The 16446-nt window shown below is 48.6% G+C and overlaps 1 protein-coding gene across 1 annotated transcript in view; it reads left to right on the top strand.

Moving 5' to 3' along the window:
- The window catches only part of BACE2 (beta-secretase 2), a 168979-nt gene extending 159365 nt beyond the window's left edge, over nt 1–9614 (top strand). Inside the window, exon 9 of the mRNA XM_030203823.1 lies at nt 9121–9614. Within this exon, the coding sequence (XP_030059683.1) occupies nt 9121–9368 (248 nt within the window). The 3' untranslated portion in view covers nt 9369–9614. The remainder of the gene's footprint in view (nt 1–9120) is intronic.
- The last annotated feature ends 6832 nt before the right edge of the window (nt 9615–16446 follow it).

The following is a 16446-nucleotide window of genomic DNA, read 5'->3' as shown; positions in this document are numbered from 1 at the left end:
AGCAAGTGTTACGCTCTGCTACACTCCTCCAGAGGTGCAGCCTGCTTGCGCAGGGTATGGGCATTCGAGGATGCGGCGGCCATCTTGGATGTGGGTATCTCCAGGTTAGGGCGGCCATCGGGATGGGCGTATCAGGTGGTGGCAGCCATCTTGGAGTTGGGCAGTTTCAGGAAGGAAGCCCATATTTGGGCGTAGAGCATCTCCTCTGATGGGGGCAGCCATCTTGGATCAGCTGCACATGTTTGAGCCTAATTCCTAAACTATTTAAAGCCCTGCCTCCAGTCCTTCCATGCTTCAGCTTCTATTTGTGTAGAGGTCGTGGTCTACCTCTGTGTTCCACAGCCGGCTATCAGCGTTCCAGTGTTTTCCTGTGTACCTGACCTCGGACTGCTTCTCAACTTCGCGCTGTGTTGCTGCCTGCCCAGACCTTGGACTGTTTCCTGTTTTCAATGCACCGCTGACTCCTTGCTCCGGGACTGTGTCTGCTCGTCCGCCTGTCGGGTCAGTGGCCGTGGAACCCCGCCGGTTCCGGAAGTCCTGGTGGCCGCCTGCACCTGGGGGCTCAACTCTCGGGGAACAGCGGTCGCTTCCCAGGTGAAGCTAAGGATTGTCTGGCTGCCTGACCGAGTGCGGTGTCCCTCCATCTTCGCCGTGCTCAGTCGGAGCACTAGGGCTCACATCCCCAGTCATAACAGTAAGCCGAAGCCATGAGCTCGCCAGATAAGACCGAGCTTTCCAACCTGGCTCAGGTTCTACACCAGCAGCAGGTTCAATTAACTCGCTTGTCCAGCGTCTTGCAGGATGTCTGCAACCAGTTACCAGCGCTCCAACAACAGGGCTCTGCGGCTCCTCCGGTCCTTAGGATGGAGGCTTCCGCTGCACGGTTACAACTTCCAGATTCTCCAAGGTTCGACGGGACCCCTTCAGCATGCCGGGGCTTTCTCAACCAGTGCCAAATCCTGTTTGAGCTGCAATCGGAGGCTTTTCCTTCTGACAAAGTAAAGGTGACCTACATCATCTCCCTGCTTTCTGGTGCCGCCTTGGCCTGGGCGTCCCCGCTGTGGGAGCAGCGGAGTCCGATTCTGGCGGACCTTGATGAGTTCCTACAGCAGTTGCGGATGGTATTCGATGTGCCTGGCCGACCTTCTTCTGCTTCTGGGGAGCTGCTGCAGATCCAGCAGGGCTCCGGGTCGGTCAGGGCATATGCCGTCCGGTTCCGTACCCTAGCCACAGAACTCCGGTGGAACCAGGAGGCCTTAACGGCCATATTCTGGCAGGGTCTGGACGGCAGGATCAAGGACGAACTGGTGGTTAGAGAGATTCCCGTAACTCTGGATCCGCTTATTGCCCTCTGCACCAGGATTGACGGTCCGGTTCCAGGAACGAGCCCAGGAGAGGGCTACTCAGCAGGCCGTTCAGAGACCCAGGTTTTTCCGCACCGACCGGAGATGCCTTGGGTTCTTGAGGAAGGTTCGGAAAGAACTGGAGAGGAGCCCATGGTAATGGGACGGCATCAGTTATCCAGACAAGAGAGGGCGTACCGCCGGAGGAACCATCTGTGCCTATACTGTGGCCAACCGGGCACCTGATGGATGCCTGCCCAAATAAGCCTGGAGAGTCGGGAAATGCTCCGACCTGAGCCCCGTGAAGGGAGTGGCTCTGGGTCGGTTGGCATCCCTTCCTGACAACTTACTCTCTGTTCCCGTACTGCTCCAAGGAGAAGGGCGCCAGGTTCATACGAGGGCCTTGCTGGACTCCAGGGCCGGAGGAAACTTCATTGATGCTGAGTTCCTGTCGCAGTTGGGTGGCTCCACTGTGCCCTGCCAACCAGTGCTCCGGGTCACCTCCATCCAGGGGCAGTGGCGTGCCAAGGAGGGGGTGGTGGGGGTGGTCCACCCCGGGTGCACGCCGCTGGGGGGGTGCCGTGCGCCGGTCAACGGCATTGGTTTCCATGCTCCCTCTGCCCCGGAACAGGAAGTAACCTGTTCCGGGGCAGAGGGAGCATGGAAACCAATGACGCTGACCGGCGTGCACCTGGCGGGTTCTTTCTCCAGGGTGAGGGGGTGTCCCTTCGCCAGGGGGGGCGCGCTGCCCGGGGGGCACGGCGCATCGGCGATCTGCCCCGGGTGTCAGCGCCCCTCGGAACGCCACTGTCCAGGGGGATAGTCTTCCCCGGACCATCACCCGGATCACCTCACCCCTGCAGGTGGGGGCGGTACATCAGGAGGAGATGCAGTTCCTGGTGGTTGCGCGAGCCATTCACCCGGTGATCCTTGGGTTGCCTTGGCTTTGACTGCATGCTCCGGTTCTCGACTGGTCCATCCGAGAGATCGCACAATGGAGTTCCCAGTGTGCCCAGAGCTGTCTCCAGCAGGTCAAGCCTCCCATGCCTCTCTGCTCTGCTCAGCTCCAGACCTCTCAGGAAGGGTCGCCCGGGCTGGCTAAGGACTATCAAGATTTCCATGATGCTTTCAGTGCCTGGGCGGCTGACACGCTTCCTCCTCATCGGTCTTTCGACTGTGCCATTGATCTTCTGCCTGGAACCAATCCACCCCTAGGACGCCTATACACCTTGTCCCGTGAGGAGTCCCGGGCCATGAGGGCATATATCCAGGATAATCTCCTCAAGGGGTTCATCCGAGCTTCTTCTCCTGCAGGGGCCGGATTATTCTTTGTTTCAAAGAAGGACGGGTCGCTTCGTCCTTGCATTGACTACCGGGGTTGGAACAAGATCACAGTAAAGAACCAGTATCCGCTTCCACTCATCCCCAAGTTGTTCGACCGTCTACAAGGGGCTAAGATTTTCACGAAGCTGGACTTGCGGGGAGCCTATAACCTGGTAGGAATCAGGGAGGGGGATGAGTGGAAAACAGCTTTCAACACCCATGAGGGACACTTCGAATATCGGGTGATGCCGTTCGGGCTCTGTAATGCTCCAGCAGTGTTTCAGAATTTTGTTAACTTCATATTCCCGGACCTGATTTACTCCTCGGTGATCATGTACCTGGACGACATCCTGATTTTTTCCTCCTCATTGTCACAACATGTTACATCCGCACAGTGCTCCAGCACCTGCGGCAACATCGGCTGTATGCCAAGTTGGAGAAGTGTTTGTTCCACCAACAGAGTCTGCCTTCCTGGGGTATATCATTTCCTCCATCGGGTTACAGATGGATCCCGGTAAATTGACAGCGATCCGAGACTGGCCGGTTCCCCAGGGTCTGCGGGCCTTGCAGAGGTTCCTGGGGTTCACGAACTACTACCGGCAGTTCATCCAGGATTACTCTCTCATCACGGCTCCTCTGACAGCCCTCAAGAGGAAGGGGGCCGATGCAAAGAACTGGACGTCGGAGGCTTTCACTGCATTCACCACATTGAAGAAGGCCTTCCTCTTTGCCCCGGTACTCCGCAGTCCAGATCCTACTCAGCCTTTCCTGGTGGAAGTGGACACCTCATCCCTGGGAGTAGGGGAAGTACTCTCTCAGACAACGGCATCTGGGAAAAAGCATCCCTGCTTCTTCTTCTCCCGTAAGTTCACCCCTGCAGAGCGAAATTATACGGTGGAGGATCGGGAGCTTCTGGCGCTCAAATTAGCTTTTGAGGAGTGGCGATACTTACTGGAGGGAGCAGCACATCCAGTGACTGTAATAACCGACCAGAAGAACCTTCTGTACCTGCAAAATGCCACCAGACTAAATCCTCGCCAGGCCCGGTGGTCTCTGTTTTTTGCCCGATTTGACTTCCATCTGATCTTCAGACCGGGCGAAAAGAATGTCCAGGCGGATGCCCTGTCCCGCAGTTTTGAGGCTCCTGAGGACCAGGAGGAGCCCTATCCGATGTTGAATCCTGCATGTATTCCTTCCATGTCCGGGGCCAGTGCCGCCTGCCAGTAGGCCGTTCCTGTGGGTCTCCGTAGGAGAGTGCTGCGCTGGGGGCACGCATCCGAATTTGCCAGACATTTCGGGTTCCACAAGACCCTACATCTTATTTCCTGGTCTTATTGGTGGCCTTGGATGGCACAGGATGTACTGCCTTAATATTTTGCACTGTACATAGAGCCGCTGGAAGTAATGATACGTCAGCATCCAGATTATCAGGGTATTAGGGTAGGGGGGATGAAACATCGTATTGCTTTGTTTTTGGATGATGTGCTATTTTACGTGATGGATCCTGAGCAGACATTACCAGCGGTGTTGGAGATTTTTTTGGAAATTTGAACGATATGCTGGCCTAAGGATTAACATGGATAAAAGTGAGATATTGGGGATTTCTCTGAAACAGGGGGGAAAAAGGTAGATTGAGGGTATTGTTTGCATTTAAGTGGGCCAATCATCACATTCGGTATCTGGGGATTCAGATTCCTAGGGACTTGGGCAGGGTGTATAGTCTCAATTATGGGAAGATAATAGACCAAATTCGGGAGGAGCTGTCCCAGTGGAAGGGATTGTGGCTCTCGTGGCGGGGGCGTATGGCAGTGGTGAAGATGAATGTTCTGCCTAGATTGTTATTTTTGTTTCAGGTGCTGCCAGTGGCGGTTCCAAAACAGACACTTAAACAATTGCAGGGTTTTGTGTCACAGTTTAATAGGGGGAGGGGGTTAGACATCCCCGTTTGGCTGGAGAGGGGGGTAGAACGGTGCCCAATATTGAATAGTATTATGTTGCTGCCCAACTGAGGATGATTATGGACTGGGAGAGGGGGATAACTGAGCTCGCTAGCCAGTTGGAGCAAACATATAGCTTTACAGGCCGATGAGCTCTTATTTATGGACTAGTGAAGGAGTGGAAGTGATCTTGGCTGGGATACAGAATCCATATGTGAGGCATTTGGTGGAATTGTGGGGAGAAGTGCGGAGGAAATGGGGACAGTTTGGTAGGGTATTGACACTGTTTGGTAGGGTATTGACCTTTGATATGGGAGCCAAAATTTGGGACAGGGAGAGAAAGTGCCATTTTTGTGCGGTAGGAACAAGCAGGCATTGTGAATTTCTGGGCTGTGCTGCAGGGGGGGAGGGTGAAGAGTTTTGATATGCTGTGCTTCATGTATAGTTTGCCGGGGGGGAGACAATTTTCCCTCTATACAGATTCATCATTTTGTGGGGACATTGGGTTGGAAGGGGGGGAACCCTCAGGAGACGGAAAGTTTGGAAAATCTCTGGCTTTTGTTGAGGAGGGTGCCCAGACCAGTATCAGTGAAATATAGATTTTTTAGGGGGTATGATCCCAGACCATTTGGTTTTCAGGGGGCTTGGGAGGAAGATTTAAATTGCCACTTTTCTGATCAGGAGTGGGAAATTATTTGTGGGGAGGTTCAGAAAGCTTCGGTATGTGTTTTGGTGCAGGAAAATGCATATAAAGTCTTATCCAGATGGTATTACACACCCGAGAGATTGAAGAGGATGTACCCTGGTACATCAGACCTATGCTGGAGGTGTAATTCACAAAGTGGTTCATTTATACACATATGGTGGGCATGCTCCAGGGTGGTGCCCTTTTGGCATGCTGTTATGAAAGCGCTAGTAAAGTTGATTGGATCGTCTTTGGAATGCAGCCCTTTGGTGTGTCTCTTGGGTTTATATAATGGGAGGAGTGGAAATGGGTGCGCTTGAGGTTGGCAGCAGCTAAGTGCCTCATAGCACAGTATTGGAAGAGGGCGGACCCCCCAACGTTGGGTGACTGGAAATGTAAGTTGGGTCAGTTAATACAAATGGAGCGACTAACGGCATACCGCAGGAAGGGGGGCAATGCGACATAAGGGTGGATGAGCTCGATTACAACAGCGACTGACATGTATTTAGGATCATGGAGTATTATAGGAGGGGGGTGGGGGGGGAGGGGAAGGGGAGAGAGAGAGTGTCCCAAAGAACCAGGGGGCGTTCTTAAGTTGAGTTGGGGTTGGAGATGGTTAGAGGGGTGGGGAAGGGGATGTTGTATATTAGGGGTGCACGGTTTAGTTAGGAAGTGAATACTGTTTATGGGACTATTTTGATACCATGAGTTTTGGAGTAGTATACATAGTAGATAAGTTAGTTCCAGATGTAGTAGTTCAGTATTTAAGGGGCCCTGTGTGGGCAAATGTGAGCAGGATGTGCTCTTTGCGAAATTGACTGTTGCAGATTTATTATAATAAAAATTTTAAGTGGAAAAAAAACATAAAAGAAATCTAACATTGCCACATACTAGTGAAAAATTTCCTGGATAATGAATTTCCTGTGGTAATTTTGGCCGGGTCATTAGGGAGTAATGGGGGAAAAGCAATAACAAGGATCTCCTCTTTTTGCTAGATCTTTGGTATCATTGTTTATTACTTGTCGCATTGCTCCCCTCCCTGCGGTATGCTCCACCTCCCCCACTCATCAAAATAGTCACTGTCTTGATCTCATCTTCTCCTCCAACTGTTCACCCTCTAGTTTCCTTGTCTCTGATCTTCCCCTCTCTGATCACCATCTTATAACTTTCACACTTAAATCTCCTCCCTCCCAGTCCCGTCCTATTATATCTAATTTATCTAGGAATCTTCACGATATTGACCCTTCATCTCTATCCTCCCATGTTTCAAACCTCCTCTCTACTGTGGCACCATCCACGTCTGTCAACGAGGCTGTTTCTTCTTACAACAATACTCTATCCTCTGCCTTAGACACTCTTGCACCTTTGATGACCCGCCCTATAAGGCACACAAAACCCCAACCTTGGCTGACTTCTAATATCCGCTACCTACGTTCCTGTACCCGCTCCGCCGAACGCCTCTGGCGGAAATCTCGGGCCCTTGCTGATTTCCTACACTTTAAGTTCATGCTGACCTCCTTCCAATCTGCTCTTTTACGCGCCAAACAGGATTATTATATCCAACTGACCAACTCTCTTGGCTCTAACCCTCGACTTCTCTTCACCACATTGAACTCTGTCCTCAAGGTCCCCCCTCCCCCAACTCCCCCTTCATTATCTCCTCAGACCCTTGCTGAATTCTTTCACGACAAGGTTCAAAAGATAAACCTTGAATTCTCTACCTCGCCACCTCTCCCTCCACTAGTCCGTTCCCCTCTCTCTCCTTCCCCTCATTCTTTTTCCTCCTTTCCTGAAGTTACTATAGAAGAAACTACACTTCTCCTTTTTTCCTCAAAATGTACCACCCGTTCCTCTGATCCCATTCCCACCCACCTTCTTAATGCCATCTCACCTGCTCTTATTCCTTTTATCTGTCACATTCTCAACCTCTCACTTTCCACTGCAACTGTCCCTGCTGCCTTTAAACATGCTGTGGTCACACCTCTCCTTAAGAAGCCTTCACTCGACCCTACTTGTCCCTCTAATTACCGACCCATCTCCCTCCTCCCTTTTCTCTCCAAATTACTTGAGCGTGCTGTTCACTGCCGCTGCCTTGATTTTCTCTCCTCACATGCTATTCTTGACCCACTACAATCTGGTTTTCACCCTCTCCACTCAACCGAAACTGCTCTTACTAAAGTCTCCAATGACCTATTACTGGCTAAATCCAGAGGTCTCTATTCCATCCTCATTCTTCTTGATCTTTCCGCTGCTTTTGACACTATTGATCACAGCATACTCCTCGATATCCTGTCCTCACTTGGATTCCAGGGCTCTGTCCTTTTCTGGTTCTCTTCCTACCTCTCCCTCCGCACCTTCAGTGTTCACTCTGGTGGATCCTCTTCTACTTCTACCCCTCTGCCTGTCGGCGTACCTCAGGGTTCTGTTCTTGGTCCCCTCCTCTTTTCTATCTACACTTCTTCCCTTGGTTCATTAATCTCATCCCATGGCTTTTCCTACCATCTCTATGCTGATGACTCCCAAATCTACCTTTCTACCCCTGATATCTCACCTTGCATCCAAACCAAAATTTCAGCGTGCTTGTCTGACATTGCTGTCTGGACGTCTCAAAGCCACCTGAAATTAAACATGACCAAAACCGAACGTCTCATTTTTCCCCCCAAACCCACCTCCCCACTCCCCCCATTTTCTATTTCTGTTGATGGCTCTCTCATTCTCCCTGTCTCCTCGGCTCGAAACCTTGGGGTCATCTTTGACTCTTCTCTTTCCTTCTCTGCTCACATCCAGCAGACCGCCAAGACCTGTCGTTTCTTTCTTTACAACATCCGTAAAATCCGCCCCTTTCTTTCCGAGCACTCTACCAAAACCCTCATCCACACCCTTGTCACCTCTCGTTTAGACTACTGCAATCTGCTTCTTGCTGGCCTCCCACTTAGTCACCTCTCTCCTCTCCAATCGGTTCAAAACTCTGCTGCCCGTCTCGTCTTCCGCCAGGGTCGCTTTACTCATACTACCCCTCTCCTCAAGTCGCTTCAGTGGCTCCCTATCCGTTTTTGCATCCTGTTCAAACTTCTTCTACTAACCTATAAATGTACTCACTCTACTGCTCCCCAGTATCTCTCCACACTCGTCCTTCCCTACACCCCTTCCCGTGCACTCCGCTCCATGGATAAATCCTTCTTATCTGTTCCCTTCACTCCTGCCAACTCCAGACTTCGCGCCTTCTGTCTCGCTGCACCCTACGCCTGGAATAAACTTCCTGAGCCCCTACGTCCTGCCCCTTCCTTGGCCACCTTTAAATCTAGACTGAAAGCCCACCTCTTTAACATTGCTTTTGACTCGTAACCACTTGCCTCCACCTACCCTCCTCCTTCCTGTACACAATAATTGATTCGATTTGCTTACTTTATTTTTTGTCTATTAGATTGTAAGCTCTTTGAGCAGGGACTGTCTTTCTTCTATGTTTGTGCAGCGCTGTGTATGCCTTGTAGCGCTATAGAAATGCTAAATAGTAGTAGTAGTAGTTGTATATCTCCAATGCTCTTATTTAGTTGGACTGCTTCCCTTTCGTTTTGAGGTCTTCTTAGTCTCTTAAGACTATGTTTTTTTTCTTCTCCTAATTATTGCTTTATATATTTCTTCTTTACCAAGGCTGTATTGCTTTATAAAGTGTTTATGTTGGAAGTATAATTTGATGAAAATTGCATTAAAAAACAAATGAGAATGTTTAATTATTAAACAAAAATGTCACATGAGGGAAACATCATTTTTAAAAAAGTAGTTATAAAAAAAACATAACTTTAAAAAAAGTGTCTCTCTTATGTGTCTCCAGAGGTATCCGGTTCTGTTGTGTCTGCAATCTCAGGTCCATTCACCACAAAGGACGTTTCCAGCAATTGCATCTTCACAAGCCCTCTCCGGGAGCCAATCCTGTGGATTATCTGCTATGCCCTAATGAGTATTTGTGGACTTATTCTCCTAACCCTCATCTTCCTGCTACTGCTTCCTCAGCGGCAGCGGCGGCACAGCATAGAAGGGGTTAACGATGCATCCTCCCTGGTGCGACACCGCTGGAAGTGAAGGTGGAGAGGAGTCTCTCACAAAAAGCATAAAACCACAAGGGGGTCCCACACTGCACTCACAGACAGGAATTCCTTCCTGCTCATGTGCCACAACTTTTACTTTGTAGTGCTGATTTGGAAGAACAGAGTTCCGAGTACTGTACTGTAACCAGTGTTCAAGATCTGCTAGACACAACTGTCTTCCTTCTTTTCTTAAAAGCTATGTGTTTTGTAAAAATGAGAAATAAAGCATCTGTTCCTCCTGGCCGTGTGCCCTGCAGTGTCTGTTCTCTGCTGGGGTTGCTTTAGAGGGGTAAAGGGAGCATTTGCTGCCTCTCTCTTTATGAGGTTTAATAGGTGCATGACATGTGAGTTTGGTTCCGCAGGTCTCATCAGACAACAGAGGAAGCCAAAGTTGATTTGCAGCATCTACAAGGGGACCCAGTCATAAGACACAAAGAAGGAGATGAAATTTGGTTTTAATACCAAACCAACTTTAGTATCTGGTTGCTGTAGTCAACCAGTTGCTGCAGGAGGTTGCAGCACTGCGGCTGCCAGCAGACGCATAGCCATCTGATGCTGCTCATATTAGAGCTATTAAGAAGCCATTTGGAGGGACAGGAGAGGGGTAAAATTTTGTTGGGAGGGGAGAGAATGATTTTTTTTTTTTTGGGGGGGGGGAGAGAGATTGTAAATAGTTTTTGTTGGTATATAGTTTAAATACAATTTGACACTTTTGGCACTGACCAGGGTCTGTGTGTGTACTTTGTGCACTACATATGTGTTATCAAAATGCTGGGGTTGATGTGAGAGGAGTCAGCATTCTGGGTTGCATGACAGGTGAACTGTGACAGAGAAACTTTGGTACATGTGTGATAAGTGTGGCCATACAGAAGGTCATCTGCTCCTTCCAAACTGCATAACTGTATGGTAAGGGGGAGGGGGCTTGGTGGGCATGTCTGTTGAGGAACAGAAATGCCCATCCAGCCTCTCCCCCCCCCCCCCCTTTACCATAGAGCCCCAAAGCACAGAGTTGTGTAAATAATAGATATGTTGTCTAGCACTAGTGGTCTGCCAAGTAGAAACTTGCAGATAACCATAGGTAGCGCATAGACGGTGTTTGCTCTCTGATCACCAGACACCCTTACCCACAACCAAACCAGCCAGGTTTGAGGGCCAGGATGGAGCTACAAACAGCTGGGTCATCTTTTCACATTGAATGTATCAGCAATGGTATATAGTGCTGAGGAGAAAAGGGAAAACGAGGGTAAAAGCATTAGATGGATGTTTACTTCATCACAATTGCAATATAATACATCAGGTACAGAAGGGCACAGGCTAGGGGAATTATATAGGCACCAGGCTGTAGCCACCTGCAGGTAATTTAGAATAGGAACTGTAACCAGACCCCCCCCCCCCCCCACCATGACTTAAGGGCTCAAGGCTGTGGTAGGCACGCACCTGTGGCCACCTTGAAAATAGTTTGCAGGATAGAATTTAGAAATGTTGTTCCATAACTATGGAGGATTGTAGGACTGTTCATAGGCGCCCCGTATAAGAGGCTTGGGGAGGCTAAGCCTCCCCAGCCCAATCGTGGACTTCCTTTGGCTGCTGCCCTCACAAACGCAGCGCTTTTGTCAGATAGCTCTCCCTCCTTCCTTCCCACTCTCACCAGCTTCCCGATCGGCAGCCCTCCTCCTCCCTTCCCCCCCCCCATGCGCGCTTGCACGCGTTTTAACCTTTTACATTCCGTGGCAGAGACGTCAATCAAGAAAAAGGCACTACAGGCTCGCCTCCAGCTCCAGCTTGAAGAGTTATGCTAGCCCTTGCTCTCAGTAAAATACAGGCCAATGGCTCATAATAAGAGCTAGGCTTCTTAAAATCAGATTCATCTCTGATACAAAAGAGAACTAGCTTGTAAAAATCAGAGATCACCTTTGACACAGTTACATTTCACTGTGGCAAGTGCTGAACTGGCAAGGGTGGGGGCAATCTACTCTATAAACAATCCTGAGATTGGCACCTGCAAGACGTCATAAGCAAGTTGCTATGGTTACGTAGAGATAGTGCTGGGTCAGCTGCACCCCGGGTGAGAACATCCAAAGGGGGGGCTACAGGAAGGTTTGGGAATATGTGAAGTCATTCTGATCAACTGATAAGGACTAGGAGCCCTGTTGAGACAGCTGGGGTCCATTGAAATGAATAGGGCCAAAATTGTATATAAGCAGCAGTTTGAGGAGTATTAGTTCAGTCGAGACGAGACGAGATGAGAAGAAGAAGGAGATGAGAGGAGAAGACGAACAGAGAAGGGAGACTCCAGAAGGCTAGAGAGAGAGGACGTGCCATGATATGTGGTTCCATTATGTGAATGCTTAACCTACCTGTATTACCATTGGTAAGATTGTAATAAACTATCTTATTATATCTACTACATACTGGGTTCCTTTCTAATTACAAGAGTCCATACTGCCTGATGGTGTAAGCCTGTCATGAGCAGATTCAAGGTTGGGAAAGCTAGATATTTGGAGGGCATATGTAACTTTGCCCAGAGAGAGATGAGACGGGCCACTGCTTCCGCTGCTTGATTAGCAAAGGCAGATTCAGAGAAAATAAACAAGCTTCTCCCTTCACACAGTGTCCCGCCTTCTGCGATGATGCATTTCCTGTTTCCACGAAGGTGGGACACTGTGTGAAGGGAGAAGCTGGAGGCGAGCCTGTAATGCCTTTTTCATGATTGACTTCGCTGCCATGGTCACTTTTTGGTTTGTGGCCACTTTTTGGTTTGTGGCTGTTGCCTTCACTACCTTCTCTTCGTGCTGACAGTCTTCTGCTGGCTTCCACCTCAACCACACAGCTACAGAGCAACCTCCAAAGCCAGTTGTGCTCCCAGGGTTCTCTCTCTTGCTAGCCATCCTTCAAAAAAAATTGCAGCTATCAGAAGGACAGTAACTTTTTTTCCCTCTTTTTTTATTAAACCTCTGATTACACAGGGATGAAAAGAAGGAGGCAGAGGGCTATTAAGAGGGTAAGAGACAAACAAAAGTGAGAAGTCATTGATGGAGGTGTGAGAGGTTAGAAATGGGGAAGTAAAAGTGGGGTAGGAGTGTAGATAAGGGGTGTGAAGGGATGAGAGGCAGATGAATGTAGATGAGTCTAGGAAGAGGATAAGCACAAAGAGTGGAAATGGGGAACTAAAAAGTAGCTGAAAGACAAGGGAATAGGAGGCTGACAAAGAATGAGAGACATGAAAATGGGAGGACTAGAGAGGTAAGTGGAGGGAGACTGAGGACTGGAGGAGGGATAAAAACATAGATGAGAAACAAAGATCAGTGTCAGAGACAGATATAGGAGAAGAGAGAAAGGAAAAGAAAGGAGTTGGGCGTCATGAAGAAACAAAATGGAAATAAGATCTTGAAAAAGGACATGGTGAGAGAAAAAATATCAAATGGAAAGAAGACACTGCATAAAACAGAAGACTAATAGAAAAACTAAATGCTCAGACAGCAAAGGTAGAAAACATTTTTTATTCAGAATTTATTAATTGGAATATGTCAACTTTTGGAATTGTGCATCTGTGATATTTTGCATGTAAGTTTCAATTTTTGTAGTATTGCTGCATGCTGAGTCCGACTTCTTGAGGTAACTTTCCAGTTCAGTATTTTGCCTTCATATCTGTTGTGTCATGTGTATTTCATGTGTGATCAAGGTGCAGTATTCTGCTAGCATGTAGCATTTGCAGCCCTTTTTGTTTTTTTTTTTGTTTCACTAGGTGTTTCACTAGGTGTTTTAGATCCCGATGTAATTACAGTGCTGCCTTTCAATGCATAAGGTAGCTCGTCCTGTGCTTGGAATTAGTGCTGTTATGGTTTGGTAAGGTTATGAGTGTGTTTTTGCACAAGTTTGTGTATAGTGTTTTGCGGTGGAGAGATTGTGTATTGGCCTGTGTGGTGCCACTGAGGTGGCACCAAAACATCAGAAAGGGTTTTAGAGCCTAAATCATGACACACTACCTCTTGAAGGATCTACATATGGCCGTTAATAAAAGGAGCTCATTGTGAACACTATCCACCCTAAAAGGATGTTCAATGGCTCTACATGAGAATTGTGATATCATGATCCCTTGTTTCATATTGTTGACGGTCTGCATTTTCCGTATGGGTGGTATATTGGTGTATTAGGTTCTGCCCAGTGTAATATTTATGGTACAGTAAGGTTCTGAGTGTGTTTTTGCACAATGTTGTGCATAGTGTTTTGCAGTTGAGCAATTGTGGTTAGTATATGCTTTGAGCAACCACTTCATTCTTTGACATATGATTCATATCTAATATTTAAATTTAATAAAAGGTATTAATTGTGACTATTATTTTTACTTATTTTTTTCTGTGTGTTGTCAGACATTTATGGCGGTAAGCTCCGCCCCTGGCCCCACCCTTAATCCCGCCCCTTTAGCCTCCCCAAACAGTTGGGCCACCGACCGCCTATGACTGTGTTGAATAATGTGGAAAAGACATTCAATGCATATATGCTTCCCCCCCCTCCCCACCCCCAACAACCGTGAGAATGGGTGGGCACTTCATAAAAGGGGACTGGAGTTCACCACATAAAGAAGGATGGAACCTAGCGGGGAGACACATGAGGTGGAAAGCAGGAGAAAAACTTTCTGCTGCGGATACCCGTGAGCCTGTTGAAAATAGAGGTAAGATTTGAATGCAGAGAACATAGAGAGAATGGTGAGCCCTTGACCATGAGTATAGGCGTAGTTTGACTGTTTCATTTGGGGGGGCAAAGAATGGGCGGAGCATATTAGCATATCATTTGCATATATACATATGCAAATGAATATGCTAATGTGGAGGAAGGAATTGAAATTTACAGGCAAAATATCACAGATGCACATTTCAAAAAGCTGACACATTTCAATTAATAAATTATGAATAAAATACTTTTATCTACCTTTGTTGTCTGATCATTTAGTTTTTCTTTTCGCTTTGGTCCCAGTGTCTTCTGTTTTATGCAGTGTCTTCTTTCCAGTAGGCTTCCCTCTGCTCCCCACCCCTCCCAGTCCCATCCATCTTCTGTTCCTTCCCTCTGCTCACCATCCCTCCGTCCCATCCATCTTCTGTTCCTTCCCTCTGCTGTGCCTGACCTCTCCCAATCCCATCCATCTCCTGGTCCTTCCCTCTGCTCCCCACCCCTCCCAGTCCCATCCATCTTCTGCTCCTTCCCTCTGCTGTGCCTGACCTCTCCCAATCCCATCCATCTCCTGGTCCATCCCTCTGCTCCCCACCCCTCCCAGTCCCATCCATCTCTTGCTCCTTCCCTCTGCTCCCCACCCCTCCCAGTACCATCCATTTTCCCTCTGCTCCCCACCCCTCCCAGTTCCATCCATCTTCCTTCTACTGCCCCCCCCCCCCCGCGAGGTCCAAGATCGTGACTCCGTTTACCCCCTCTCGTCCTCCCTCCCTCCGGCGCAGGCAACAGTCTTCAGCTTTTTCAGCATTCCTGGCAGCGGTAGCGATGTACACGCTGCCTTCGGTCTGCCCCGGAAGCCTTCTCTTCAAGTTCCACCTATGCAGGAACAGGAACTTGAAGAGAAGGCTTTGGGGCAGAGCCGAAGGCAGCGTGTACATCGCTACCGCTGCCAGGAACGCTGAAAAAGACTGCTGCCTGCGCTGGAGGGAGGGAGGAAGAGAGAGGGGTAGACGGACACGCTCCTCTCCGTCCGTTTGGCTTCCCTGCCCTCTCTGTCTGCGTCTCGCCTTCCTCTGACGTCAGAGGAAGGCGGGACGCAGACAGAGAGGGCAGGGAAGCCAAGCGGATGGAGAGGAGCGCGTGCCTGCATGTGTTTTTTTTTAAACTAATGGCGCGGCGGTGCCTCGTCGTCGTTTGGGGGGGCATTGCCCCCCCCCCCAGTCTATGCCTATGACCATGAGAGATGCACACATCCATTCTCACGGCATCTCCCCCACCCCACAGGCAGCCACAACTGAGTTTGTCCAATAGAGAACAAGACATCAGTACAATGAATTGGGTAGAAACAATCATGGCTCTCAGAGTGCAGTGTATTACAGTCCATTGCTGTCTCTTGCAATCCTCTTGACCAGCTGTCCTGCAAGATGCAAGAAATGTTTGTTTAGCACCTACATAGCAGAAAGGAAAGAGGTGGCTGAGAGGTATGAGCTTACCTTGAACTTGTGGTACAAGATTCTTTGCATCGCATTGGTACAATGGCACCAAAGCAACCACCCAGCCGCAAGGGTAATTTCAGCAACCCTGAAATTGAACTGCTGGTTCAGAAAAATCCAGAGGAGCCACATGTATTTCTTTGCTCCCATGGGCCAGAGGCTGGCTGCTACAACGAAGCGGAGAGAAAGGGAGGCAATAATGGACCGGCTCAACCGTTCTTCCACTGTGGCAGGAATGTGGAAGACTGAAAACGGAAATGGCAGTGATGTCAGGGGGAAGGCTGGCGCCAACCCCCCCAACAGATTCGACAAAAAAAAAAACCCCAAAAAACAAAGGTGTACAAAAGCATACAGTGGCAAAAACAAGATTTACTATAACTGAAGCTAAACCGCTTTGAAATGCCACCCCATAATAATAAAAAAAACCTCTAAAGTGCAAGCACAGAGAAAGCCGTTTTAAAGAGGCGCCAGTAAAGGGAATGCAAACTTCCAAATGGGAAGAGCAGCTGGGGACGTTTATCATTATCACCCATAATCAAAACCAGGACGCCGAAAACACAGAGCAGCTGGGGACGCCCGTAGTTTATTTATTTATTTATTGCATTTGTATTCCACATTTTCCCACCTCTTTGCAGGCTCAATGTGGCTTACAATACATCATGAGTGGTGGAAATGTGTTAGAAAATAGACATTTAGTGTTATAGAAGGATCTTGGACAACATGATAATGAAAAAACATAATAGTAGTATAGCAAGAAGGATTTTGGGTAACATGATGATGATATAACGTGATAGTAGTATAGTAAGCAGTTATTGTAAGACAGTTCTGGATGTATGTGAAGGAGCTGTGTATATTCACATTGGTTGATCTGCTGGGGACGTTTAGGGATTTTGTCAATTATCAAAATTAGAA

The sequence above is a fragment of the Microcaecilia unicolor genome, chromosome 5 (assembly GCF_901765095.1).
Source record: "Microcaecilia unicolor chromosome 5, aMicUni1.1, whole genome shotgun sequence".
Taxonomy (NCBI): domain Eukaryota; kingdom Metazoa; phylum Chordata; class Amphibia; order Gymnophiona; family Siphonopidae; genus Microcaecilia; species Microcaecilia unicolor.
This window is presented reverse-complemented; position numbering and strand designations above follow the sequence as displayed.